General features: G+C 39.3%; 3 protein-coding genes across 7 annotated transcripts in view; 2 read left to right on the top strand and 1 right to left on the bottom strand.

The window, feature by feature from the left end:
* The window catches only part of kpna1 (karyopherin alpha 1 (importin alpha 5)), a 47,152-nt gene extending 38,236 nt beyond the window's left edge, over positions 1-8,916 (top strand). For all 4 annotated transcript variants that reach the window (XM_066645949.1, XM_066645958.1, XM_066645974.1 and 1 more), the window contains exons 2-14: positions 304-437; positions 978-1,091; positions 1,277-1,376; positions 2,104-2,198; positions 2,417-2,548; positions 2,766-2,854; positions 2,945-3,044; positions 4,712-4,875; positions 5,289-5,367; positions 5,563-5,688; positions 5,793-5,920; positions 6,723-6,898; positions 7,029-8,916. In XM_066645949.1, the coding sequence (XP_066502046.1) occupies positions 304-437; positions 978-1,091; positions 1,277-1,376; positions 2,104-2,198; positions 2,417-2,548; positions 2,766-2,854; positions 2,945-3,044; positions 4,712-4,875; positions 5,289-5,367; positions 5,563-5,688; positions 5,793-5,920; positions 6,723-6,898; positions 7,029-7,216 (1,625 nt within the window). In that variant the 3' untranslated portion in view covers positions 7,217-8,916. The remainder of the gene's footprint in view (positions 1-303; positions 438-977; positions 1,092-1,276; positions 1,377-2,103; positions 2,199-2,416; positions 2,549-2,765; positions 2,855-2,944; positions 3,045-4,711; positions 4,876-5,288; positions 5,368-5,562; positions 5,689-5,792; positions 5,921-6,722; positions 6,899-7,028) is intronic.
* Positions 8,917-9,336: 420 nt separating this feature from the next.
* Positions 9,337-20,201, bottom strand: fam162a (family with sequence similarity 162 member A). Its single transcript, XM_066678163.1, has 5 exons — positions 20,006-20,201; positions 15,791-15,871; positions 15,242-15,353; positions 12,840-12,948; positions 9,337-11,553 (listed from the first exon to the last, which is right to left on the bottom strand). Exons 1-5 carry the CDS (start codon positions 20,058-20,060, stop codon positions 11,440-11,442), a joined length of 471 nt encoding a protein of 156 aa, XP_066534260.1. The 5' UTR covers positions 20,061-20,201; the 3' UTR covers positions 9,337-11,439.
* A 628-nt stretch (positions 20,202-20,829) lies between these two features.
* mix23 (mitochondrial matrix import factor 23) lies at positions 20,830-24,727 on the top strand. 2 transcript variants are annotated; one of them, XM_066681895.1, is made up of 5 exons: positions 20,830-21,276; positions 21,952-22,077; positions 22,197-22,343; positions 23,361-23,420; positions 23,530-24,727. In XM_066681895.1, the coding sequence occupies exons 1-5, from the start codon at positions 21,178-21,180 to the stop codon at positions 23,578-23,580; spliced, it is 483 nt and encodes a 160-aa protein (XP_066537992.1). In that variant the 5' UTR covers positions 20,830-21,177; the 3' UTR covers positions 23,581-24,727. The 2 variants fall into 2 exon arrangements, with proteins under 2 accessions (XP_066537992.1, XP_066538001.1); XM_066681904.1 differs by having other exon boundaries at positions 20,838-21,170; positions 23,530-24,723.
* Positions 24,728-27,026: the final 2,299 nt, after the last annotated feature.

Genomic DNA, 27,026 nt, shown 5'->3' with positions numbered 1-27,026 from the left:
ATCGTTTTATCGCCCAACACTAGTTTGTTTTGATGTTCCAGGGGGTATTCCATAAAGCAGGATTTCTCTTGTTAGCCATATAACTTGAGCCCAAAATCATGTCTGTTTAAGAGGAAAGGAACTGAGGGAGATTCCTGTTGGACCGTCAACAATTTTGGCTTAAGTTTAGCTTGATAACTGTGAGATCATACTTTGTGGGATAACTCCCAGATGCATGCTCTCTGCCATATATAATTTTGTTTTGTATGATCCATGATTTTGACCACAGTAGTAACTGTACATGGTGTTCCCCATTCCATATAGGCTACACCATGAGTCAGGGAAAGGACAATGCGCGACTCCGAAGCTATAAAAATAAATCACTCAATACAGATGAGATGAGGAGAAGGAGGGAGGAGGAAGGCTTGCAGCTACGCAAACAAAAGAAAGATGAACAGGTAAGATTAGAGGGCAGTCTGACTGGCCCTTTAGTTTGGTTACCCACTCTAATTTTAGTTGCATCCTTCACTTACCTGTCTGGTAAAACTCAAATTTTGGCAGTGGGAGTTGCCAGGACTGCTCATGTCTGTGCTGGAAGAATCTTTTTGGACAGTTTGGATTTGAAGGCCGCATTTAACATGGCTCAGTGATAATGAGAAAGTGATGGGATCTAGATAGTTTTACCAGTACATATATTGGTTCTTTTCTGTTATTTGCCAGATTTAATATTATGTTTATAATTAAAATTGGGAAATCTAATGGGGGAGGAGGTTTAATTTATAGCTTAGTGTAATTGCAATAGTTGTTATTTGTGTTTGTTTGTGTATGTGAAATGTCCATGTGCCAGTTCTGATGTTGGAGCACTATTTTGAAAAGTATTCTATTGTCTAATTCCCATTCAGTATCAAGTTTGGGGGACATTCCTAGATTAAAGTGAACCTTTGATGATTTTTTCCCTATAATCAGTCAACGCTTTCTGTGTCTCTGTGGTCCTAAAGCTTTTCAAAAGAAGAAATGTGGCCACGGTGGATGAAGACTCCACACTGGAGGATGATGGCATGTCAGATAGTGGCTACTTGGAGTCCCAGGTCAATAACATGGACCAAATCACAGTAAGAGTTTAACACTTCAATCATATGGCTTGAATTATACCAGTGATCTTCCTATGGATACAGCATTATATATTTCAAAATGTAGTTATATTTCAGTTTATTTGCTTGTTTATTGTTTCATCCGCCTAAGAGTCTGTTTGTTTATCATCCATATTTATATATGAATTTGTTTATTTCTTCATTAGGGAGGTGTTATCTCTGAGGACATGACCCAGATGATCTTCTCTAGTTCTCCTGAACAGCAACTTATGGGAACACAACGCTTCAGAAAGCTTTTATCAAAAGGTACACATACTAGGACAGAACATTACTAGTTCGAAAAATTTACTTTGACCAGCTGTGGCCTGGATGTGCCTTGCAGTATTTATAATATTGGAGAACAATAAAGTGACACACATACGTGAATTTGAGCAATATAATTTACTTTAAAATGAAAGTGGACATATTATGCAAACTCACGTTTTACATGCTTTTGTATTTCCACTTGGGTCTCTGCTGCTCCTATAAACACTCCAAGCGCGAAAAAAAAAAAACCCATCCATCTGTTTTCTGAGTCAGTTGAAAGATTTTGGTGTCAGGAATATGCTTCCTCGGGCCGTTTGAATGGCTCCCTTATTATTATGTCACAATAAGGAAATTTGCATAGAACCACCCTGGCATCACCACTCACATACGGAAACATGATATTGGTGGGGAATGGCCAGCAACATCTTATTTGCATAAAAGTGACAGAGCCCTTAAACAGCTCATTCTGAAAGGGACTGAAACTGGGAAGAATAGAGCTGGTGAGATCTCTTTATGTGAGAGTGATTTTGTTCAAATAACTTCATGAACATGTTTTGTAAATAGCCCATAGACCTATTCTAACTTATTTAAAAAGAGGTATAATATGTCCCCTTTAAATGAATATTTGTTTATTGTGAGTTACATTGTGTAACTCCATCAACATAAAGATAAATGAGGAATGTGGTATGTATAGCTGCTAAAATAATTGTTTTTCACTTTTTGTTAGAACCTAACCCCCCCATTGATGAAGTCATTGCCACACCTGGTGTGGTGGAGCGCTTTGTGGAGTTCCTGAAGAGGAGGGAGAATTGTACACTACAGGTAAAGACACACAGTAAATTCTGCAATGTGGCTCAGGTGTTGAATGGGTCAGAAGCCTGAACTTCCTCAGACCCGCAGAAGCCATGAGTCCATTGCTCATTCAGGGTGGACACTCTCAGGACATACTCATGCGTTAGGAATGTGTCTATGTTGTAAATCTTTCCAGCGTCTTGATGTCTGTATGGTGACATATGGTGATGAGTGTTGTGTCTCCGCAGTTTGAAGCAGCGTGGGTCTTAACGAACATTGCATCTGGCACATCCCACCAGACTCGTGTGGTCATTCAGGCTGGTGCTGTGCCCATTTTTATAGAGATGCTCAGCTCAGACTTTGAGGATGTCCAAGAACAGGTATTGGTCACCTTTAATTATGCCTTATGAATAATGACACTGTTATTACTTTAATTTTTTATGTGAGTAGTTATACATATTTGGAGGGAATGCAGCCAGCCGAGGATATACAGAGTCTCAAAAATAAATCTGCCAGTGCTTTGTGCTCTTAGCTGTGTATGAGTAATGCAGTAGGTCAGTGACAGAACTTAAGGTTTTCTGATTTGTTTGGTCACAGGCTGTATGGGCTTTAGGCAACATTGCAGGTGACAGCACAGAGTGCAGGGACTATGTCCTGGATTGCAACATTCTACCTTCCCTCATACAGTAAGTTGTTATTATTTTACATTGCATATTATTGTACAATGTTATACATATATCATTGATATGTCTTAAAATGGTGGTTCTACTTCACAGGCTCCTGGCCAAACAGAACCGCTTGACTATGATGAGGAATGCTGTGTGGGCTCTCTCCAACCTGTGCAGAGGGAAGAATCCGCCTCCAGACTTCTCAAAGGTGAGAGCCAGGGCAGAATCTGCAGTTTCAGTTTCAGTTTATTTAATCACTTTTTATAACATTTATGGTGTTGCTGTTTTGCTTTGTATTCAGTGCAGTATTATGAAGGTATGAAATATGTTTTGAGCCAGTTGTCAGAACAATGCACCACACTGTGCTTAATGCATTAATTTGGGTTGTATACCTGTTATTTTGTATCAACTGGAAACAGCAAGTATTGGTAAAATGGGTAAAGGGATGAAAACAGCACCATAAATTACTCTGCTGCACAAACCAAAGAAGGTATGGTGTTGTTTCCAGCTCTCTTTGCCTCATAGTGGCATGTTTAGTGTCACGCTTTTTAAAATTTTTTATTTCACATCTTATTTGATTCATATAGATGGCCTTTGGTATTGTGGTCTTTTTTGAAATAAACTGCACTGCAAGGGACCTGCTCCCTTGACAAAGAAATGGATGGAAAAACAAATAGGAAGTCTATCCTGACTGAACAGCTTTTTACACTGTAATGAGAATATTTGTCACGTCTGTGAAATGCACTTTAAGGACTGGTGCTGACCTGTGTTAGCGTGCCTTTATGTGGTTGCTTGAATGAAGATAGTGTTCTTTACCATGCCTTAAACTGGGGTTACTTTTAGCCCGATTCTAAATATTTTTGCCTCGAAATTGCATTTCAGACCAGTATCAAGCGTTTTATTTTTTTCAACCTGACTTTGGACGTAGTCGCGTAGTGCAAACTCTCCACCAACTCAAGGCCAATGAGAACAGAGCACAGAATGTAAACAAAGGCGCCTGCAGTGGAGCTCTACAGCGAATGACGGATTAAACGGTAAAACTACGAAAAATACAATACGGTACATATTGTTGGATGCACATGTCCCCAAATAGTGAGTATTACCTGTAGGAGAACATCATGAGCCACAAAACACGCTGTTACAGCCTTTATTCAAACTGTATTCTATTTTTCCATTCCACGTTAAATGACGCAACACTGGCGCGTGCTACCGAAGTTTCTGAACCATTTAAGGTGGAACGTAGCCGCAACTATGAGATATTCTCCTAATCTCCAACTCCCGCTGTAGTGTGAAGAGACAGCTACACTCTACAGATTTCACATCCACGACCCATTTTTTCTTTGTGAATCTATACAAACAGCAGCGCAAACTATAACCGCAGAGACTTGTATATACGTATTTATCTGTTTCCTAGGAAATGTGAGTTGTGTGTTTGGTTAGGGAGTTTGGGGTCTTGTAACATGTTAAAATCGACAAAAACAGTTGTATAGTGTGAAATACCCAGTCTGTTTACAATCTGGTAAATTCGACCTGCGTGCATGCGTGTCAGTATCTGCTTCATGGGGTGTGTCCTGAGTAGTGGGCCATTTCAAACACACCAGTATGTTATCAGTGCTCTCTGTAGCTGATACCAATACTGTGTTTACCTGCCAGTATCAGTGCCGATACAGATATGGTATCAGTATCGGTGCAACACTAATTTTAATTGAGCCAAAACGATAAGCTAAGCTTCATGTAGCTGCTTTAGAAAACATGCACTTTATTGGAGTCCTGTGTGCAGTTGGTGTGGGGACACAGTCTCAGAATGTTTACTTAATGAGTCCTTTCTTCTAGATTGAATATTAAGGTGTGTGTGTTTGTCCTCTGTGCTTGTAGGTGTCACCATGCCTCAGCGTTCTGTCCTGGCTGCTGTTTGTGAATGACACAGATATCTTGGCCGATGCATGCTGGGCGCTGTCCTACCTGTCTGATGGCCCCAACGACAAGATCCAGGCTGTGATAGACTCAGGAGTGTGCCGCAGACTGGTGGAGCTGCTCTTGTAAGATACTACACATAGGGTTAAACAGGACCTTTCTAGCATAACAGAAAACTACATTTACATATACCCAGTCAGAATAAAACTAATTACACCTGCCTTTTTGTGCTAATGTTATAAGGAGTGTTTCAGCTCAAGTTACTTTTAGAATTAGGCACATGACAATTTCATTAATTAACTGAATGAATAATAGTTAGTTTCTCTCTGACACAAATTTTACTAAAAATAATTTAAGAACACCAGTATTCTGGAGTCTTCATTCAGACACACATTACTTACAGTTATCCAAGCTTAGTCACAGGATTATAATTATCTGCGGTGAAATAAATGAAATGGAGCTCAGATGCACCAAGAATAACATTCATACTGTGATCAGCCAGTTCAGTCTTTTGTAATAATTTTTTTCTTTCTTGCAGACACTCGGATTATAAAGTAGTCTCTCCTGCTCTTCGAGCTGTGGGTAACATTGTTACAGGAGATGACCTCCAGACACAGGTAATAAAAGTACAATTGCACATTTTTTAATGATATTTACCCCCCACTGCTACATTTCTGAATGGCTTTTTATTTTTTCCCATCAAAAATGGGAACCCCAGTGGGTTCTTTATTTTTCATTTTGGCTCAATCTGCCTCCTGTAAACTGGCCATGTGTGTCTGATGTTCACTGATTCTTGTGTTTTGTTTGAGCAGGTGATCCTGAACTGCTCTGCCCTGCAGAGTCTCCTTCATTTGCTTAGTAGCCCTAAGGAATCCATTAAGAAAGAAGCCTGTTGGACCATTTCCAATATTACTGCTGGCAACCGAGCACAGATACAGGTAGAGCTCTTCCTGGCTCAGCGCACAAGTGAGTTGTAAACCGTGTTGACTTCTGTAAGACTGTACATATAATTCATACTTGTTTTTTCCCCCTCTCACTCTAGATGGTGATAGATGCAGGTTTGCTCCCTCCTCTCATCCATATTCTTCAAGTGGCAGAGTTTCGTACAAGAAAAGAGGCAGCATGGGCCATCACTAATGCCACCTCTGGAGGCTCTGCTGAGCAAATCAGGTCAGGAAAGGAAAAGGATACTGGGTCCCTGTGCTTTTATCTCTCTTGATATTTAAAATGCATATGAAAAATAGTCCTTTACATGACTATGGATGTTCTATGTGAAAGGTGACTCAGTCCAAGAGCTACAAAAAGGAAGCCAACTGATAGAAATGGATTAAGCTAATATCATCAGGATTGTGCTGCATTACACGCTGACAAATTTCAAGAACAGGTCCATTCATTCATTCATTATCTGTAACCGCTTACCCAGTTCGGGGTCACAGTGGGTCCAGAGCCTACCTGGAATCATTGGGCGCAAGGCGGGGAATACACCCTGGAGGGGGCGCCAGTCCTTCACAGGGCAACACAGACACATACACACACATTCATTCACACACTCACACCTACAGACACTTTTGAGTCGCCAATCCACCTACCAACGTGTGTTTTTGGACTGTGGGAGGAAACCCACGCAGACACGGGGAGAACACACCAACTCCTCACAGACAGTCACCCGAAGCGGGAATCGAACCCACAACCTCCAGGCCCCTGGAGCTGTGTGACTGCTGTTAAAATATCTTAAATAATAAAGATAGTATTCAAAGACAGTATTAATTATACAGTGCCTCTCTATTTTACTGGTGAAAGACAGCCAAATTCTCCATGTGTATTTTACAGGCTTTTCATTCTTGGTTAGATGTCCCCTGTAATTGTGAAATGTGCATTAGTTCCTTGGTGAAACCTTGATGCAGGATTAAAGACAAATATTTTTATTGTATAATTAAATTGACACTGACTTGCTTCCATCTCTTCCAAACAGACACTTAGTGGAGCTGGGTTGCATCAAGCCTCTTTGTGACCTTCTGACCCTAATGGACTCCAAGATTGTGCAGGTGGCTCTGAATGGTTTGGAGAACATTCTTAGACTGGGAGAGCTGGAGGCTAAACGAGGAGGAGGAATTAATCCCTACTGTGCACTCATTGAGGAGGCATATGGTGAGTCTCAGCAACAGTCACTGCTTCCTGGACATGCAGGTTATATAGGTGGCTATAAGTGTCCATTATTTCTTAGCTTTACTTTGTAGTACATTGTCAATACTGAATCAATTTTGTGCCCTTTCCTCAGGACTAGATAAGCTGGAGTTCCTGCAGGGTCATGAGAATCAGGAGATCTATCAGAAGGCCTTTGACCTGATCGAGCGCTACTTCAGCCCCGATGACGAAGACCCAGCCTTGGCGCCCACAGTTGACCTGCAGCAGCAACAGTTCCTCTTCCAGCAGTGCGAGGCGCCCATCGAGGGCTTCCAGCTCTAACATCTTCTTCCCAACCTGCTCAAGACAACCCATGCAAACGGGAGAGATGCTCCCAGTCCCACCAGAGAGAATGAATGATTAAATACGATCATGAATATTAAGAGTGTGACATTGCAAGAGCCTGTGTTGCTGGTCGACCTGCCCCCTGCCCACCATTCCTGCTTTCTTCTGCCCTGCTATCATTGGTCCAGGTCTAAAGAATGGCTCCAGACGTATAGCACCAGAGCTAGACAGTGTCTTCAAAAAGATAAAAGTACATGATTATCATGATTTTAATCCACTCCGTAAATTAAGTCATCCCCCAATAATTACTCTCATCACTCAGAGTCTTACATCAATCCACCACAAACCCAGAAAGAGTCCTAAGAAATTTCCAAGCACCAATCCCATCCAGTACAAACCAGGACAACTCCGCATCCAGCCACGAGTTGATGGAAGCTTGGAATAAACTGCTTACCGCAATACTGACTCTTGAGATGGGTGGCCTGTATGCGATCTTAAGTTTCATCCGTTTAGAAAACACTGGACTGACCGTCTGACTGTGTACGCGCATCTTGGTTGGTGCTCCCAAAAATAAAGAGAGGCATGACATGGCCAGTATGCTCTGAAGATTGAAAGAGACTTCTACTGAAGGCGACACAATTTTACCTACTTAAGATCAGAGCATATTATTAAAAAAGACAACTCTTGTTGTCTAGACAGAGGCGTCCAGACTCTTTGGTGACTGACTGCCATTTTGGCAAAAACCCTTTTGCTTTTAATCTCATGCATTCCTACAGTGACTGAAAACCGGCTGTCCAGGCTCCAACCCGATTTACCTTTTATGATTACGCATTTGCACCTTTTAAGAATTCTGGGAGTTGGAGTTCTACATACCCACTGAGACTGTTGGACAAAGACTCTCCCCCCGCACCCCCTCCTCCAGTTTGTGCGTACCATTTTGGGAATTTTTAAGAGGACAATTCCATAAGATTATTTTTCATTATAATCAGCACTTTATGTTCAGGACAGAAAACCTTGGTTTAAATTGTAACCATCTTCCTTTTCATGCAGTATCTTTTGGTCCACATTCTCTGCCCTCCTCAGGAACTGAGGATGAATGCTGTGTGTATGACCTGCGCCCAAATCACAGGGCATTCTTAACAAAACTAAAAACACTAAATATATTCGAGTGCAAAGTCATCGCCTCACTCCTGGCTGAAAAACAGAAACTTTGCCTGTTCTAAAGCTTATTCCACCAGTCAGACTCTCTGGACTATTAATGAGCTGAAGGCTTGGCTTTTTTTTCCCCCTTCGACAAACAAATTTTAAAGACTGTCTGATAATGTTGATTGCAGACCCAAGTTCAGATATAAACATGTGGTTTAACTAGAAAGAATATGAGAAAAGCATGCAAAGTAAAAAGGCTGCCTTTTAGCACCTTTAAAGTGTTATTTTTTGGGGTAGAATCTGTCCGTACCAAAGGTGCCATAATTAATCCTCCTTGTGAAAGAGTATGAAAATACACACAATTAAATAAGGAAAAAAAAAAACAATCTTAATGAATTCAAAATAAACCTGAAAGTATTGAATTTTGCTCAAAAGCTATAGGATTGTTTACAAAATTCCTTTTTTATATCTGAAATATGACTAGCTCTTTGTGTTCAATACTGCTGTTGTATTGAGGTTGTGTGACTGTTCTCTGTTAAGCCATTTGCATAAATGCTGTTTCATGAAGTCCCGTGGTCATGCTCTTTCCATTCTTTCCTTTTTTGAATGGACACGATAGTCGATGTCCAGAACACTTCTATTTATCACTGTCAGTCAGTACACCTGATTATGAAAACCGGACAGTTATATATTGTGTTCATATTGAGTTCTTTGTTTTGATTTTTTTATATAATCGCTTTAGTGTCAAAGTTTAGTCCAGTGGCTAATAATGAAAAAATTCATGAGTTGAATCCCACATTTAAACTGGGAAATTACTGAAGCTGTGCAGGTAAATGCCACCCAACATTTTTGAACAAACACATTCTCAAAGTAAGCTGCATAAAAAGTATAAATTCACAAATTCTATCAAAATATCCATCTTTATAAACCGAGCCCCTTCTAATTTGTAAAAAATAAGACATCTCAACATTTAAAAAATTTTAATTGGCAAGCAGCATGTTTCAAGCTCACCTGTAGCCTTTTCAGCAGCTGAACAGAGTCAGACCAGCCCTCAAGAACTTTATACAATATAAGACTTCAGAACAATTGCCCCGAAAAGACTACACAGTATTTAAGTATTACAGAAAGCTATAAACTGAACAGAATTTACAATTAGGTTTCTTACTTCAACTTCAATAATACGTTTGTATATAGTTTAAATATAAAGGTGTTTAGGTGCATTCACACAGTTGTTAATTATGTAATTGTGTAGCTTTGTTTAGCTAATGGAGCTGAAACAGAACACTGCAGGTCCACTGTTCATATTAAACATGCTCCACCATATTTTTATAATATAAAACGTTCAAGACTTCTCACTTGACATAATATAAAATAGGTTCTTGTTTGGCCAAAAATCCAGAGCTGTTTCACCCCTCCTTCCCATGACCCCATTTTTCAGAGAGAATAGGCTCTGAAAGTGTTTTGATGTGAAATGGTTCATTGTGGGGCGGCACAGTGGCTGTGGGTTCGATTTCCGCTCCGGGTGTCTGTCTGTTAGGAGTTGGTGTGTTCTCCCTGTGTCCGCGTGGGTTTCCTCCAGGTGCTCCGGTTTCCTCCCACAGTCCAAAAACACATGTTGGTAGGTGGATTGGTGACTGCAAAGTGTCCGTAGGTGTGTGTGTGAGTGTGTGTTGCCCTGTGAAGGACTGGCGCCCCCTCCAGGGTGTATTCCCGCCTTGCACCCAATGATTCCAGGTAGGCTCTGGACCTACCGCGACCCTGAATAGGATAAGCATTTATAGATGAATTCAATGAATGAATTAATGAATGGTTCATTGTGGACAAACTAGAAATAACCCATTTTCCTTTATATATCAGTATTACAGAAACTTTTAAATTTTGTTTACAACACGTTGCCCTCAAGAACAAAGCTTCCTAACATAGGAACTCAATTCCTTCTTTCTGTTCTTACACCTGGTGTTACATAGTTCTCAATAGGTGGCATGAATTGATAATCTTAATATATTTTAAGTTGTTCAAATTAATAGTATATTTTTCAGTTACTGAAACATTCAGGTGTTTCTTATGATTTTTAAAAAAAAAACCACAGAGATAAATAAGGATCTGACAAAACCCGAGATTCTACAAAATGGAGACCAATCACTTATGGGGTGATGCATATTACATATAAAACATCTAATATACAGGGGTTGGACAATGAAACTGAGACCATAATAATTTATTAGTATGGTGTAGGGCCTCCTTTTGCGGCCAATACAGTGTCCATTCATCTTGGGAATGACATATACAAGTCCTGCACAGTGGTCAGAGGGATTTTAAGCCATTCTTCTTGCAGGATAGTGTATACATGGCAGCCCGTCTGTGTATATTTACCCTGTGGAGCTCCCGACGGACAGTTCTGGTGGAAACAGGAGAGTTGAGGTGCACATTTAATTCTGCCGTGATTTGGGCAGCCGTGGTTTTATGTTTTTTGGATACAATCCGGGTCAGCAACCGAACATCCCTTTCAGACAGCTTCCTCTTGCGTCCACAGTTGAACCTGTTGGATGTGTCTCGTCCTTCTTGGTGGTATGCTGACATTACCCTGGATACCGTGGCTCTTGATACATCACAAAGGCTTGCTGTCTTGGTCACAGATGCGCCAGCAAGACGTGCACCAACAATTTGTCCTCTTTTGAACTCTGGTATGTCACCAATAATGTTGTGTGTATTGTAATATTTTGAGCAAAACTGTGCTCTTACCCTCTGCTAATTAACCCTTCACACTCTGCTCTCAGCCTGGTCCAATTTAGCCATGAAACCTCCCACACTAAAATGACAGGTGTTTCAGTTTCATTGTCCAACCCTGTATCTGTATATGATAAGTTGCATAAGCTAAAGGAAAAGCCCAGATGTCTAGCACCTGCTCAACACACCATATCACTCAGAAAAGATCAGAGGCTGTTGCTAGATTTATTCTATTAAGCAGGGACCCACTGATACTGAATAACACAAACTCTGATTTGTTTGCTAAAGTGACTGTTTAAGGTACCCAGGGTGCTTAGAAAACTGGTTCATTGAGGGACAGAGGGTCCTCACTGCGGTTTCTGTGCGAGTGCAGCCTCCTCTCTCTCTCGTTGAGCTTCCTCTCTCCAGCGAGCTTTCTTCTCCATGTTCCAGGTGGTCAGGTTCTCATGGCGGCTTGCAGCCTGCAGTGGCAAAACAAAAAATTAAAAATGGAAAACATCACCTCCAGGTCTTCTCAAACTACCACAAAGCCACTGGATGACTCAAAATGCTTAGAGGAGAATAAGATCTGCTCAGATGTGTGTTATCTGTTACACTAAGTGATGGGGGAGAAGGTAGGGCCATTCTACTAATCCAGGGAGAGACAGAAGACAACTGAACACTTGAAATAAAGAACCATACATGTGATGTTTTTTGTAAGAACCGTTCAAAGTGGACACTGACGCCCTGTTACTAAAGCATTTATTCTGTTCTTACACTATTTTTCCATTTAAATACAGGGTGGGCCATTTATATGGATAAACCTTAATACAATGGGAATGGTTGGTGATATTAACTTCCTGTTTGGGGCACATTAGTATATGGGAGGGGGGAGGGCGGCCATTTTGGATCAAACCTTTGTTTTTTCAATAGGAAGAGGGTCATGTGACACATCACAAAAGTTGGATCCAAAATGGCCGCCATGGTCACCACCCATTTTGAAAAGTTTCCCCCCTCTCATATACTAATGTGCCATAAACAGGAAGTTAATATCACCAACCTTTCCCATTTTATTAAGATGTATCCGTATAAAAGGCCCACCCCGTACAAGCTCAAACTGAAAACCTGAATCTTCACAGCTACGACTGGACCAGTGAACGTGTCCATTAAAAAATGTAAACGGCATATATATATGGTTCTTTGCTGCAAGGTCTAATTTAAGAAGTCCTGTATTCACATGTGATCCCCCAATTATGGGGTAATAGTAGAGGCATCAGAAAGTACACAATTTTTCGCCAGTGTGGAATTATTTTAAAGTGGATCCTGTAAATAGTTGAGTGCTAGTGCAGTGGCAGTAAACATTTACTATGAATATCAATCTGATTAGTGAAACTAACTCACAATATTTTGAATTTACAAGTTTATTGTCAAGTCTTGTCAATGACCATGGAATCCCCTACAAATCCATCATCAAAATATTTCTTACTACTAAAACCAGTCAGATGATTGGCAAGAGTGTAGTTTAATACATGTATCTGCATCAACAGAGATTTTATTCCAGACTGTTGATAAGTAGGTTATCTTTATTAAACTGATCTTTACTTGAAATGTAAATGAATAATGGCCTGAGTAGCTCTTATATCCATGGAAATTCAAATATAATTTCCGAAATTGAATCAGCTGATGCTCCATAATAAAGGTCTGGAAACAGAGACAGAGAACCTAATTAGAACCTATAGTTCTGATATCTCTTGTGGTCATCAGTTACCCGTTTTCCCAGGATGACCATGACGAAGCAGGCAGCGAGGGTCATGCCAATCATCACGTAACAGGCCTTAACACGAACTCTGTTCCTGGCTGCATCGATCATCTCGAATCTGGTGGTTAGAGACAATTTAACTTTACCTTCACATTGATTAACTGACATTCAGATATGAAACTGATGATTACAATGGCAGACTAAGCAACTCTTGATGTGTCATTTGTCAACGAAATTAAATCACAGAGGAATTAGGACATTTAGTCCAAGACTAGAGCAGTGGCTTGTTCGCCTGCTGGTCACGTTTGTGGATCAGGCTGCATTTGTATTTGGAGCGGGTGAAATGTGAAAGGAAAGTCTCAAAATCCAAAAACCCGTGAGAAGAAATGAACGAATGCATGTCACGAAAAACACAAGAGTGACTCGATTCACAAACGCAGATTCTACATTTTAAAAATAAAAAAAAAATTCCAGACTTCGACGTTACAAATATATGCAATGTAAATTTAAATAAATGTTTTTATTTTCATATAAAATTATGTATTTATGAATGTACCTGTATTTGTACAAACTGCAGACCGTGAGACACAGACTGGGATGTGTTCATTTGTGAACAGTGAAACATATTTGAGAACGATTAACATTTCAGCTGATTAACATTTACGCATTTGTAAAGTATTTTGAGGCTAATCTCCTTCCATACTAAGGTCTCTCAGGGATAAATAGCTGTGGATTTGTTGCTGATTTGCAAGAGCCAAGTTTTAAAAGGTGTACGACCATGCACAGAGTAAACACACGAGAATACACTTTGATTGTATAATTTTGGGCAGGCACATCCTCGCGCCAGTTACAGTCCGTCAAGCACAATACATCTTAAAATTCCTGGGATGATGCTTGAATGATTGTGGTCTTAAAATTCATGTTTTAAACGCTCCAGTGTCCAAGGAGCCAAACGCAGATATCTGCACAGGTTCAGGAACAGTACAGTGTTCTACAATGGTGAACAAATACAAAAGAATGGATCTCGATAGTGAAATGACCACCTAGACATCACTCAGCTAAAAAACCATACCCCTGTATCTTCTCCAGAGACGATAAAGTTCTCTGTGCCGAGCTGTCTGTTAAATCCAGCAGCGCAGCATTAGCTATTAACTCTGGTTATAGACTTTTAACTCTTTTATATTGCAATGATCCCAATTAAGTAACTGTCGTACTGAGTAACAAAATGATTTAGCAAATTATTGATGTTTAAATGCTAGAAGCTCTGAATAACAGGCTGTATTAGGAAGAGGACTTTTTTGTGAAATTTGATTATTTATTAATTTATTATTTATTTCGTGAATTTTAATTATTTTAAATAACTTTTATGTAATTTTCAGTCAGGTCAGATGATACTTTCAGCATCTTTCAGACTTTACGCACGCTTTATTTTCAGGGGCACGTGTAAATTTCATTTGTACCTACGAACATTAAGACTAGGGTCATTTAGATGAATCTGGATATTTATAGAAATATGATTTACGAATGCTTTATGAGCAAATTTGTTCTGCTTGCGTTTTATGAATGAGGCCTGTTTTGCTAGGTTTAACCTCGTCTTTGTGCACTCACAGAAACACGGGTTGAGTGCTGTGATTGGAGACACTACAAAAGCAGCACAAAACCAGAACTGCACATTTTATCCCATTCTGACTTGGAAAGTTCACAAAAAACAGACTGGGTTGTGTTATTTCATAGCGTTTGTGGTGGTATGAGCTTCAGATCCAAAAATGAATGCATTAATTTACTGAAAATGTCATTTAAAAATGATATATTTTTCCCCATTTATGTATGAACAACGTGTTACAACAAAAAACAATAAAATAAGTCTGTTGTATTGAGGTGTGTGTAGAGGTTATTGGAGGTGAATTAGAGCCATGCGTGTGTGAAGAAAGTAAGTTTAAGTTTACAGAGATGTCACTAGGTTGCTACTTGGTCACTCTCTCCCACTGTTAGTGGGAGCATACACAGTCCCATAAACAAAGTATAAGAAAATCAGAATAAAATATAGAATTAACAGGAAATGAATCACTTTCCAACAAGCCACAAATATTATAGTTTATTTAATTTAAAGTTAGGCCCTGCATCCCATCATTATCGTATTAGTGTGTGTGTGTCACATCTGCTTTATGTTAAACAATCACACCCTTGATATTCTTTGATGTCACAGCAGATATCAGCAATTACATCAATTAATCATACAGCCATGTGCTTTGTTTGAACTCCAGAACAGACCCTCACGTGTTCAGGTCATGAGCAGGCGCCATTGCAAAATAACTTCATAAGCACACGGTATACACCAATGGGAATAAAACAATAACACGGTGTGAGGTCGTTTGGTTCGTTCAGTCCATAAACAGGAAGAAAGCACTTACGACACAAACTCTGGTATCTGTTCCTTGGTTTTAAAGCGTCCAGCCCATATGAGAATCTTCTTGTCCATGTCTGATGGCCGGTAGCCTGGCACTTTGAACCCGGTTCGCTGTGCTATTAATGAAATCAAGGGAAATGAAGGAGACAGGATCAGCGATGACGTGAATGAGGCCCTTGCTTGAGCTCAAGACTTAACCCCACTACAATGTTTGCTTCCCATGCTCTGTATTTCAGAGATTATTTGGGTGTAACCCCATTTTCTTCAGCCCATACCCTTAGGGAAAAAATCATCTGTGTTTATACATCCAGTTCCTTATGGAGCAGCCTCATTAAGTTCACTGCAGCGAAGCCCCATACTGGATACAAAGCATCAATCCTAAATACCACTCCAGTTTGCAAATCAGCAAAGAAGCTGTTGCAATTCTCAGATATGAAAGCCTAGGCTTCATATCAGAATATCTGTGCGTGAAACATTCAAACTGTGTTTTCTCATGTAATCAATAATAAAATCCTTGCTTGCTAAAGAGACTGAACTTGTTAAGTGCACTAACCATGTGCTGGAACAGGTTCGTGTGGTTTACTGCAAAGCTGCCTCCTGTTTGCTGTATTCAGGGCATTTCTCCACCACTGCCCTGGGGGGAAACACGAGTAAAACAGCTTAAAATTTAAAAGCCAGCACAGAGACCCACAGAATCCTACAACATCAGTACTTTATCTCTCACACATACATCAGCGAGAGGTGTCACTTTCACACAAAATTAAACGTCACAGAGCATGTGGAAATCTTTGTGTATTGCGCAATGTGGTGTTTTTTAATGTAATTTTAATGAGTCACAGTGATGCCGATGTTTAGTAGACTGTGTTCTGCTGGATACAGGTAAAAATAATCACATTAATGGAATGAATAGTGTGGCACATACCTTTCATTCATTTGTTACTTTCTTTTATACATAAAAGAAACATCTTTCTTTAAAAGTTAAACTGTGATAAATGAACCACACATAAAACAACATGAATGTTATTAATAATCGGAAAAGTAACAAAAAAAAAGAAAAGCTTCTTCTGCTCCACAGCAGTGCAACTGTTTTCTCTGGAGTCATGGAGCACCTTTAGGACAAGTTGGGGTTTACTAAGTGATACCCTTGCTTTCTTGAGAAATGTTGGATGATTGGATCTCCACTAAACAGTTGGCTAAACAGAATACATAATAGAGCTGTGGAGGCAAGACCCAAGCCGAGATTGGGACACATCCAATCCGTGTCAAGACAGAGATTGCGACACCTCAAGTATGAGTCAAAACTTAGATTGGTTTATATCAGTGGTTCTTAAACTTTTTCGATTATTCCCCATCTCAGACGAAGGGAAATTTCTGCAACCCACCTGTTCCATATCACCCCCAAATAAGTTGTAATAAAATACACATACAAGTAATTTATTGAAGTAATATCAACTCCTATCTCTAAACCAGTTGCTTAACATTATAACACCAGATACAACATTAACATCATCAGTGTGCTTCAGTTTCTCACTTTTAAATCTGTGCAAAAATGAGCAAAGGCAGGTGCAAGGGCGTAGGAGGGGGTTTGATATTAGTGAGGGACATATTTGCTGATTCAAAGCCCAGCCAATACCTAAAATATTAGCTATAAGCTGATTCCTAAGTAGATAAGGCAGTAAAATACTGCATTTATAATGAAGTGGAACAGCATTTTATTAACATTAATGTTAGAGAATGAGGCTGTGTCCCAAACAACACACTATGGAACTTAACATACTACACTACAGAAATCACTGCTAAGGGTGGTATATATGTATTTTCATAATATTCAGTGCAGCAGTGTGCAGTTTGGGATATGGCCAGAGACTAACGTTAACTTGCTGCCTGTTTAGAGCGCTTTCTCACAACCTAAACACAGCTAATATTAACGTTAACTAACTCTCAGATCCTCCTCTGTTTCCCTAGCAGTTATATACAAGCCGCTTTCATAACTGTAATTAGCCATCATTGTCTGTTTTGCTCTCATTAATGACCTCAAGCCAAGAGCTGGTAAAAACTAACTTTATAACCCCTATATTTGACCAGGTGCCTTAATGGAGGCTTAAAAGAAAACAAATCTTCTCTGACTTGCTGCAAAAACACATTGATCTCGATGGTGCATTTTCAATAAAAAGTTTGCAAATAAAATCAGATTTTGGTTCCAGGCAAGCTACATTTTTCTGGTCTCCTATATAATTCTCTTTTATTATGTTTAATGTCTATTAATAATTTTGTTTTGAGTGGGTGATTTTTACAAGCTTTATAGGCTGGTTGATATTCATTCATTCATTCATTATCTGTAACCCTTATCCAGTTCATGGTCGCGGTGGGTCCAGAGCCTACCTGGAATCATTGGGCGCAAGGCAGGAATACACCCTGGAGAGGGCGCCAGTCCTTCACAGGGCAACACAGACACACACACACACATTCACTCACACCTACGGACACTTTTTGAGTCATCAATCCACCTACCAACGTGTGTTTTTGGACTGTGGGAGGAAACCGGAGCACCCGGAGGAAACCCACGCGGAGACGGGGAGAACACACCACACTCAAAAAACACTTAAAGCTCCACAAAAGTGAAGTGTGAACAACATTAAAAGTTGTGGGGGTTGTTCCAGAAAGCAGGATTTCACCTTCAGGAGGACACATTAAGCACTAAGCACCTACTTTAAAATTATCAAATGAAAATACCTAGAGAAGCCATTTATAATTCATCACAATTGTTTATTTACAAATTCATTCATTCATTTATTATCTGTAATCGCTTATCCAGTTCAGGGTCGCGGTGGGTCCAGAGCCTACCTGGAATCATTGGACACAAGGCGAGAATACACCCTGGAGAGGGTGGAAACCCACGCGGACACGGGGAGAACGCACCAAACTCCTCACAGTCACCCGGAGCGGGAATCGAACCCACAACCTCCAGGCCCCTGGAGCTGTGTGACTGCGACACCACTGTGCCTCCCTCTGGTTGATATTATATTTTGAAAATTATTTTATTATATTATTGCTTTACAAATAAAAACACATATCTAAAATAGTAACATTGTTGGAGAAGGAAAAACCTTAACTTTCAATGGAAGTCAACATTGACACATTTTCACACACCGTGAAGGACATCTGCTGTGTTCAAATGACGTAGTAAAGAAATAAAATGATGGATATTGAGATATATAACATTTTAAAACATACAGTATGATAATATAACTTAGCCTGCTGAAATCATCCACCTCTCTGTATGCTTTCAATCCTCACAGCTGGAAAATTAGCCTTTGATATCTCTGTCTCTGATTTGGCAACCATGAGGTAGAATTTACAATGAGCTTCAGGTTTACAGTTGTTAAAATAATTGAAGGACGTGATTACAGATTTTGCCGGCCTGGTAAAATAAAAACGCAACTCAACTCAGTGAGAATTCAAATAATAATCTTCAATGATTGAATACCGAACAAGAAGAACAGAGTGTAGCTATTATTTAAACATACAGCGACAGGGCTTTCTTCTGTTCCATATGTTGTTGATATTCAATGAAAATATATGAAAGTTCTGTTTCCAAATTTCTCCAATGGAGGCACTTAAGAACCAGACCACTGGGACAAGAAAAGACATAAATATGTTGAGACAGAGAAAAGTCTGTTGACTTGCATTCGCAAGACCAAGACTGGACTCAAAAGCTACGACACAAATAAATACACTACAGAAAATTCTAAAACATCTGCACCAAATTATGACTATGATGAAACAGCATGGACAGCTCAGTCAGTGAGATCTTGTATACTACTAGCAGCTGATTCAATCTAAATGAACTGTGTTGACCTGTGTTGATTATGATGAGTCACAGTGTTGTATGCCATCAGGGACATTGTTCTGAATACAGGTGAAGATCTATCAAATATGACGAAATAATAACTTTACATTAAGACTACTTTCTGAAACAGTGGCCAGTTTTACGTCTCATTTTTTAAATTGTGTTTATTACACAGGTCATAAACAACCCAAAATATTAATAACTATGTATAGCACATTAATAAAATAAGGGTCTCATATGCTTGTCATAGCTGTATATGTAGCTAGCTGATCGATAAAGTGTTTAATACGGATGAATGTTGGCTCCTTGAATTTCCCCTGGGGATCAATAAAGTATCTATCTATCTATCTATCTATCTATCACAACTTAGTAAGCAACAGTGCTGCCCTCATTATTTATGTGTACGGTTAATTGTTTACCACTTGTTTGATCTTTTTGACCAAGTTAATAAACGACAATTTCATAAGACTTTAATCATTTGTACAGCAAAGTGGTACCAAATAAATGTTATTGTTTTTATATTTTAAGATGAATTTGTAAATTACCTGCAGTGAGGCTTGTCATATAATCTTAACATAATAAATATTATAAAATCTTTATGTATAATTATCATATATAAAATTCATTATAATCAACGACTTTTATTGGTGTTGTAAGACTAATCGAAGACAAAAATTAAAATTCGACAGTTCCGTTCCACCTTAACTGTGCAAGAGCTGCACTCTGGCGCACTGGATATTTAAGGTGGAACGGGATTTGAACAAAAAATATTGACCAAATAAAGGGCTTAGTTTTAACTATTAAAATCTAGTTTTAAACCTAGGCTTAATACTGAAGCTATAAATGTGTTTAAGGGAGCTAGTAAAATTATTAAAGCTGTTTCCCAAAACAAAACAAAGTAATAAATAAGACACTCACCGACAACTGTGCCAAAAGTAGCGGTACGAGTTCTGCTGATAGCCTGAAAAATCATGTTTATGTGAAAATAATGAATGCAGGGTAAGATTAAAGAGGATGTTAATCAGTGAAATCCAGCAGAATCTGTAAGCAAGCAGTTGGAAGGCTTGGGAAAGTCACCCACAGCCTGGCAGTGGTGATACCAGTGCAGCGTTCAACGTCTCTCTAAAATTTTCCAAATTTACAATCTAAAGACCCTGGGTATATCTTAATTCGAACATGACTTCCCTACTAGGGGACTACTATCCCTACGTTTGGGTCAATATTTGGGACATGATCATAAACTATAAGCGAAAGGTGTATTTCACTCAGCTCTTTCCTATTCTAACTGTGAAATTATGCTTTTGTGGAAATCCAACCTCCCGCAAAATTACCATCAGTGCAGATATCTCTTCATTTGTTCAGTTAGAAATATAGATATATAGAAATAAATCACAATGCATTGCCCTAACTGTTTATTATAAATGGATATATAAATGTTTGTTGACACTAAGGAAGTCAGCAAAAAGATATTATTAACAAATGTTTTATTCTGGGACTGACGGTTTACTTAAAACATAACTATAAAAATATATTTACAGCGTTGGTGTCTACCGCACATTATCTACTTTCCCAACGTTTCGCTGTGGGAAACATTTCCTCACGACTTTTGATAGTGAAGTTACCTTGGGTAAGAAGTCCACAAGAGCGCCAGAATAGAACATAATATTTGATTTATATACGCAAATAGCCCTAAATAATTATGAAGACACTAAAATATTATACTTTATATCACAGGTGTAGCTCAAGCAGACGTTCAATCTTTTCCAGAATGTTCTTTGTTACATTTCTGTTGAATTTCTCACTGGGATTAATTCCCCACATACATTTTTGATTTTACGAAAAAAGACAGTGATTCGTTTATTGGTTACTGTTTAGTTAGGAACTGATCGATAGTTTCAGCTCTCTGAGACCAACATACAGTTCGTAAAAAGACCAAAGTCTGTGATAAAGTCTGGACATAAACTTGTAGAGATTATAATTCGGGCATTTTGTGACGACCGCTGTGACTCTGTAAGGACCTATGAGATTCAGCATGGCTGCGCCCGCAGGGACTCTGAACTGTGAGGACTTCTCAATGTTTCAGGTAAAACATGGAAAAAACAACAGGAGGAGCTAATAAAAAGTCAAATGCCCGTCTGTTGATTCGCGACCGCGCTGCCGAGATGTGTATAAAACTAGAGCAGGCTGAGGTAATGTAGAAATTCACACTGCAGGTGATTTTTTTTACTCACCTCACTCTCCATGAACTTTGTTTACATGGATTCACACAGACTGGGCTTTTACACACAAATCGTGCATCATTGAAACATGTCACACCCTTTCTTTACTGCAGTAAGAGATTTTAAGTACAGGTTATAGCAAGCTGTGTACATGACACCGTGTACTTGATTTTAAAGAGGCCATATGTTCCATTTTTGAGGTCAAGTAATTAAGCCTGTGCCAGCAATCAGCTAGAACAGATGTGTAAGTGTCCATTTTCTAGTCTTCTTTATGCATTTTCATTAAAGGAGCCCATATCTGCCGATTTACCATGAGGGCTTCTTATAAAATCTGTATGTGTTATTTGACTACAAACAGTATTTTCTTTTAGTTTAACACAAGTTATTAAAATGACTGTTATTGTTACTATACCATTAAGACTGAGGCATGTAAAATAACATTGTTCTAATTGGATGCCTCTGTATATCCACATTGAAAAAGGTGTAACACTCACTTTATAGCTTCAGTGTAAATGGCTGGAGACAAGATGCTGCAAGGTGATGTCACAAAATGATTTTAATTACGTTGATATAATCAAACACTTTTAGAAAGAGGCTGTCATAAAGTTCAAAGAAGAGTCATTATCCTTTGTGTTTGTCTTTCAGGAGGTGCTAAAGGCTATGCGCAACATTGATGACCGCATTATCCATGCTCTAAATACTACTGTGCCCACTGCATCTTTCTCAGGCAAAGTGAATGCTACTCAGACCTGCAAAGAGCTCTATGAGTCTGTTAGTGTTACCTACGTTTTATTCAAACACCATTCAGTTTAACACAGATTAAACAATCCAGTTCACTTGGTCAGTTTTTTCTAATTGACATTCTTGTTTCTTTTGCTCATGTTCTCCAGCTGCTGGAGGCTCATCTAAGCAGAGAAAAGGCAATAAAAGCTTGTATTACAGAAACTTCAGCAGTTGTTGGACAGTTACGTGAAGCAAGAGCAAAGGAATTTGACAACATGTCACTTATTAAGCAACTAAGGAAAGAACAAACCAAGGTAATGCCTCTAACCTGCCCCCAGTGGGCAGCACAGCTCAGTGTCATATTTCAGTATAGTTTTATTGGGAGTGGATTTACTGGATTTCATTGATGGGTCATGATACTTTGTGAAATGTAATAACTGATCCTGTGGATTCTTGCTTTCAAATGTAGTGTCCTCTGAACACGGGCCTTGTGCCTGTCAGTTGCCTTAATATTTTAATTATTTTTAGTACAATTATCTGAATTCTGTTTAAAGGCTAAGCACCACTTAATGGACCTCCATGAATATTTCACATTATTTTAGTTACTGACATATATAAATATGAATTAAAATGAAAATATCATGCTTAATTTGCTTTGCTTTGCTTTGCTTAACTGACAATTTTATTAAATTGACGGAAAAACCCGAGCTCGCTACGGAAATTCTTGAACGCAACCGTGATGTCACTGGTGGACAACAGCTGAACAACGGCGCAAACACCGTTATGACTGACTGTTATGACAGTATCTAGCTAAATAACCAACATTATTCATGACAGTAGCCTAGCAATAAGCTAAACTCAAATTTAGAGGAACCGTTATTCTTGTAAATGTGATCGAAGTCAAACCAAGAGTCTTTTAAACCTTATTCCTTGAATTAGTAAGAAATAACATGTTTTCTGACTATCAATAAACACAAGTTAGGAACTCAAATTCCACTGTATTTATTTGTTTGACACTTTCATACAGTTGGTGCTTAGCCTTTAAAGGGAATTAAAATACATTTGAATAAAAGGAAAATTGTAAAACCAAAATCAATCTTTTATCACTGAAGAAAAAACAATTAGTAATTACAGATTTTTTAAAAACCTTATTTAAATAGTGCTTTTTCAAATTGTGGTTTTAATATAAAAAAATAATTCTGATTGCCTTTATGTTGAATGCTTTCATATACACAGAAACTGAGAGAATTAATGGAGATTAATTGTAATGCCGTTCCAGTTTTATGTTCAGGGACTGTCAACTAAATTTATAAATATATATTTTTTTTAAGTTAAAATTCATGCAGTCTGAGCTGAATGTTGAAGAAGTCGTCAACGACCGCAGCTGGAAGGTCAGTATAACCTGTGTTTATAAGTGTGAACTGTTCATGATGTATTATACCTATATTCAGCAGAAGCCTATACTGATGGCCATATTTTTCCCCTCATGGTTCTCCACAGGTTTTCAATGAAAGGTGTCGAATCTACTTCACACCTCCCAAGAGGAGCTGAAGTTCTGTTTGTCTTTATGGGACATGTGAAATGTTCATACAGAAATGGGTCGCAGCTGGACACATGCCGGGACACTTGCCCCTCAAAGCCCCTGTCCCCCTGATTAACCCACTGTACTGTGTTTCTGCAATGATGCAAGAAAATAGCTGTCCACCCAATTTTTCTCCAAACAGCTATTGTGCAAAATGGATTTTATAAACAGTTTTTTCCAGTTGCGAACACGTGTCCGTTGTTGTGGTGGAGTGGATGTGGTTTACAGCAAAGCCTGATGAATTTAGAGGTCAGATGGGGTCAAGAGTAACTGTGTATTTGTGTTCTAAATGGGGATCTGGAGAGTTTATATTAATATTACATTGCTGATACAGCTGCTGTCCTTATCAACGTTATGCAATGGTGCAGTGTTATATCATCTCAAACTTAAATTATAAAAAGCTGCCTAAAATGACACACAACCAGGGGTGGTTTGTTCATTAGGGCGATGGGGCGACACACTGCCCAACGGGAAAGGGAGGAGTCTCTTTCTTTTCTATCTTGCAATCAACTACACTAAAAACTCATGGCTCTGTATTAACCAGACAGTTTTTCCTGCCTTTAAGTATCTCAGTCCAATCAGCGTTAGGTTTTGTTCTGTACAGTTCCACCTCTATTTTGGGCAATTTCAAGATTGTGGAAAGTTGCCTCAGACTCCTCTCAAACTCTCATGTTAAGGCTCTTTATTTCGTGCTGCTTTGTAATACATTCTCACTGGGTTCCATGAGGGCTCACCCCAACGTACTTTAATCATATACAAGGTGAGGCGTGTTCCAAATGGCCCCCAACTTTATTCCCTACATTGCTCACTATGTAGGGCACTGATTAATTTTGGGCAGAACCCTTTACGGATAGCCAGAGCCATGTAGAGAGAGCAGCTAGTGATCTGATTAGTATGAATTGTGGAAACTTCACAATACTCTTTATTTTGGGACTTCTGTACCTAAAATAAAATATCTGAAGACTGAAGAGTGACAATTGTGTAGAATTTTATGAGTCGTGATAAAGCTGGTCTCTCTTCAAAATATCTGTGAGGGCAAATCAATGATGATTTATTTGTTTATGAGCACAGTTGATTGTTGATTTGCTGTAGAGGCAAAGAAACTTTATTAAAGAACAACCTTTATAATTAACTCCTGGATAAAGCTCTCTATAAATACTGTACAATATGCAGATAAAGAGAAAGCTTTATGAATCTATACATGAGGTGACCACAGAAATGAAACTCTTCAACTTTAGATGACACTGTCAAGTCAGATTCTTGATTAATGCCAGTTGTCCACTCTGGGTGAGTGTCTATGAGGAGTTTGGTGTGTTCTCCCTGTGTCTACGTGGGTTTCCTTTCATGGTCCAAAAATACACAGTGTGTCGGTGACTCAAAGTGTCTATAGGTGTGACTGTATGTGTCGCCCTGTGAAGGACTGCCATCCCCCTCCAGGGTGTGATCCTGCCTTGTGCCCAGTGATCCCGATTAGGCTCCGGACCCACTGAGACTCTGAACTGGATAAGCGGTTAAAGACAATGAATGAATGTGCCAGTTTTCTACAGGGTGGGCCATTTATATACACCTTACACATTGCCATTGTTTTTCTCGTGAAATTCCCATTAAGTTTGATGTGTCCCAAGACCCTCTTCCCATTGAAAAAACAATAGTTGGATCCAAAATGGCCGCCATGGTCACCACTCATCTTGAAAAGTTTCCCCCCTCCCATATACTAATGTGCCACAAACAGGAAGTTAATATCACCAACCATTCCCATTTTATTAAGGTGTATCCATATAAATGGCCTACCCTGTAGATAGGTCTTAATTTACCAACTGAACAAGTCATCATCGCATCCATTGCCCGCAAGAGATTTGACGAGTCACCACTGCACACAACACTAGTAGCCACAAACCTTCACACTCATGCAGGGCTATATAAGCGGGTTTAGGTAATTCTACAGTCATTGTATAAATTCTGATCACACACTGATCTTGATGCTGCTTCTATAAAGCAGTTGATGCATATATTTACTCTCAGGCTCTCATAAAGCCTTAAGCTGTACAATTGTAGTAGTTGTCCAGCATAAAATTGAGTGCATCCAAAAGCCTTTACACCCATATTTTGCCATGTTTGTGCAGAGTACAGTGATGTAACAAGGAGTCATGTGCTTCTTGTGGTGTTTGGTAACATGTTGCGCTTATCCTTTGTTATACAGGCGCTGATCATAAAATTAGAATGTCATTTATTTCAGACATTCCATTCAAAAGGTTATACTCATGCAATACACACAGACTGATATATTTCAAGTGTTTATTTCTTTTAATTTGATGATTATAACTGACAACTAATGAAAACCCCAAATTCAGTATCTCAAAAAAAAAAAATTAGAATATCGTGAAAAGGTTCATAATTGAAGATTGGTGCCACACTCTAATCAGCTAATTAACTCAAAACACCTGCAAAGGCCTTTAAATGGTCTCAGTCTAGTTCTGTAGACTCCACAATCATGGGGAAGACTGCTGACTTGACAGTTGTGCAAAAGATGACCAATGACACCTTACACAAGCAGGGCTTGTGTGCTAAAGAGGCTGGATGTTCACAGAACTGTATCCAAGCCCATACATAGAGAGGCGAAGGGAAGGAAAATATGTGGTAGAAAAAAGTGTACAAGCAATAGGGGTAACCGGATTGTGAAACAAAACCCATTCAAAAAAAGTGGGGGAAATTCACAAAGACTAGACTGCAGCTGGGGTCAGTGCTTCAAGAACCACCACACAGACGTATGCAAGACATGGGTTTCAGCTGTCGCATTCCTTGTGTCAAGCCACTCTTGAACAAGAAACAGCGTCAGCCTGGGCAAAAGACAAAAAGGACTGGACTGCTGCTGAGTGGTCCAAAGTTATGTTTTCTGATGAAAGTAAATTTTGCATTTCCTTTGGAAATCAAGGTTCCAGAGTCTGGAGGGAGAGAGGAGAGGCACAGAATCCACGTTGCTTGAGGTCCAGTGTAAAGTTTCCAGTCAGTGAGGGTTTGGGGTGCCATGTCATCTGCTGTTGTTGGCCCACTGTGTTTTCTGAGGTCCAAGGTCAACACAGCCATCTACCAGGAAGTTCTAGAGCACTTCATGCTTCCTGCTGCTGACCACCTTTATGGAGATGCAGATTTAATTTTCCAACAAGACTTGGCACCTGCACACGGTGCCAAAGCTACCAGTACCTGGTTTAAGGACCATGGTATCCCTGTTCTTAATTGGCCAGCAAACACGCCTGACCTTAACCCCATAGAAAATCTATGGGGTATTGTGAAGAGGAAGATGCAATATGTCAGACCCAACAATGCAGAAGAGCTGGAGGCCACTATTAGAGCAACCTGGGCTCTCATAACACCTGAGCAGTGCCACAGACTGATCCACTCCGTGCCATGCCGCATT

Source organism: Hoplias malabaricus, chromosome 1 (genome assembly GCF_029633855.1).
Source record: "Hoplias malabaricus isolate fHopMal1 chromosome 1, fHopMal1.hap1, whole genome shotgun sequence".
In the NCBI taxonomy this organism is placed as follows: domain Eukaryota; kingdom Metazoa; phylum Chordata; class Actinopteri; order Characiformes; family Erythrinidae; genus Hoplias; species Hoplias malabaricus.
Note: the sequence above shows the minus strand (reverse complement) of the source record. Positions and strands in the feature narration are given on the sequence as shown.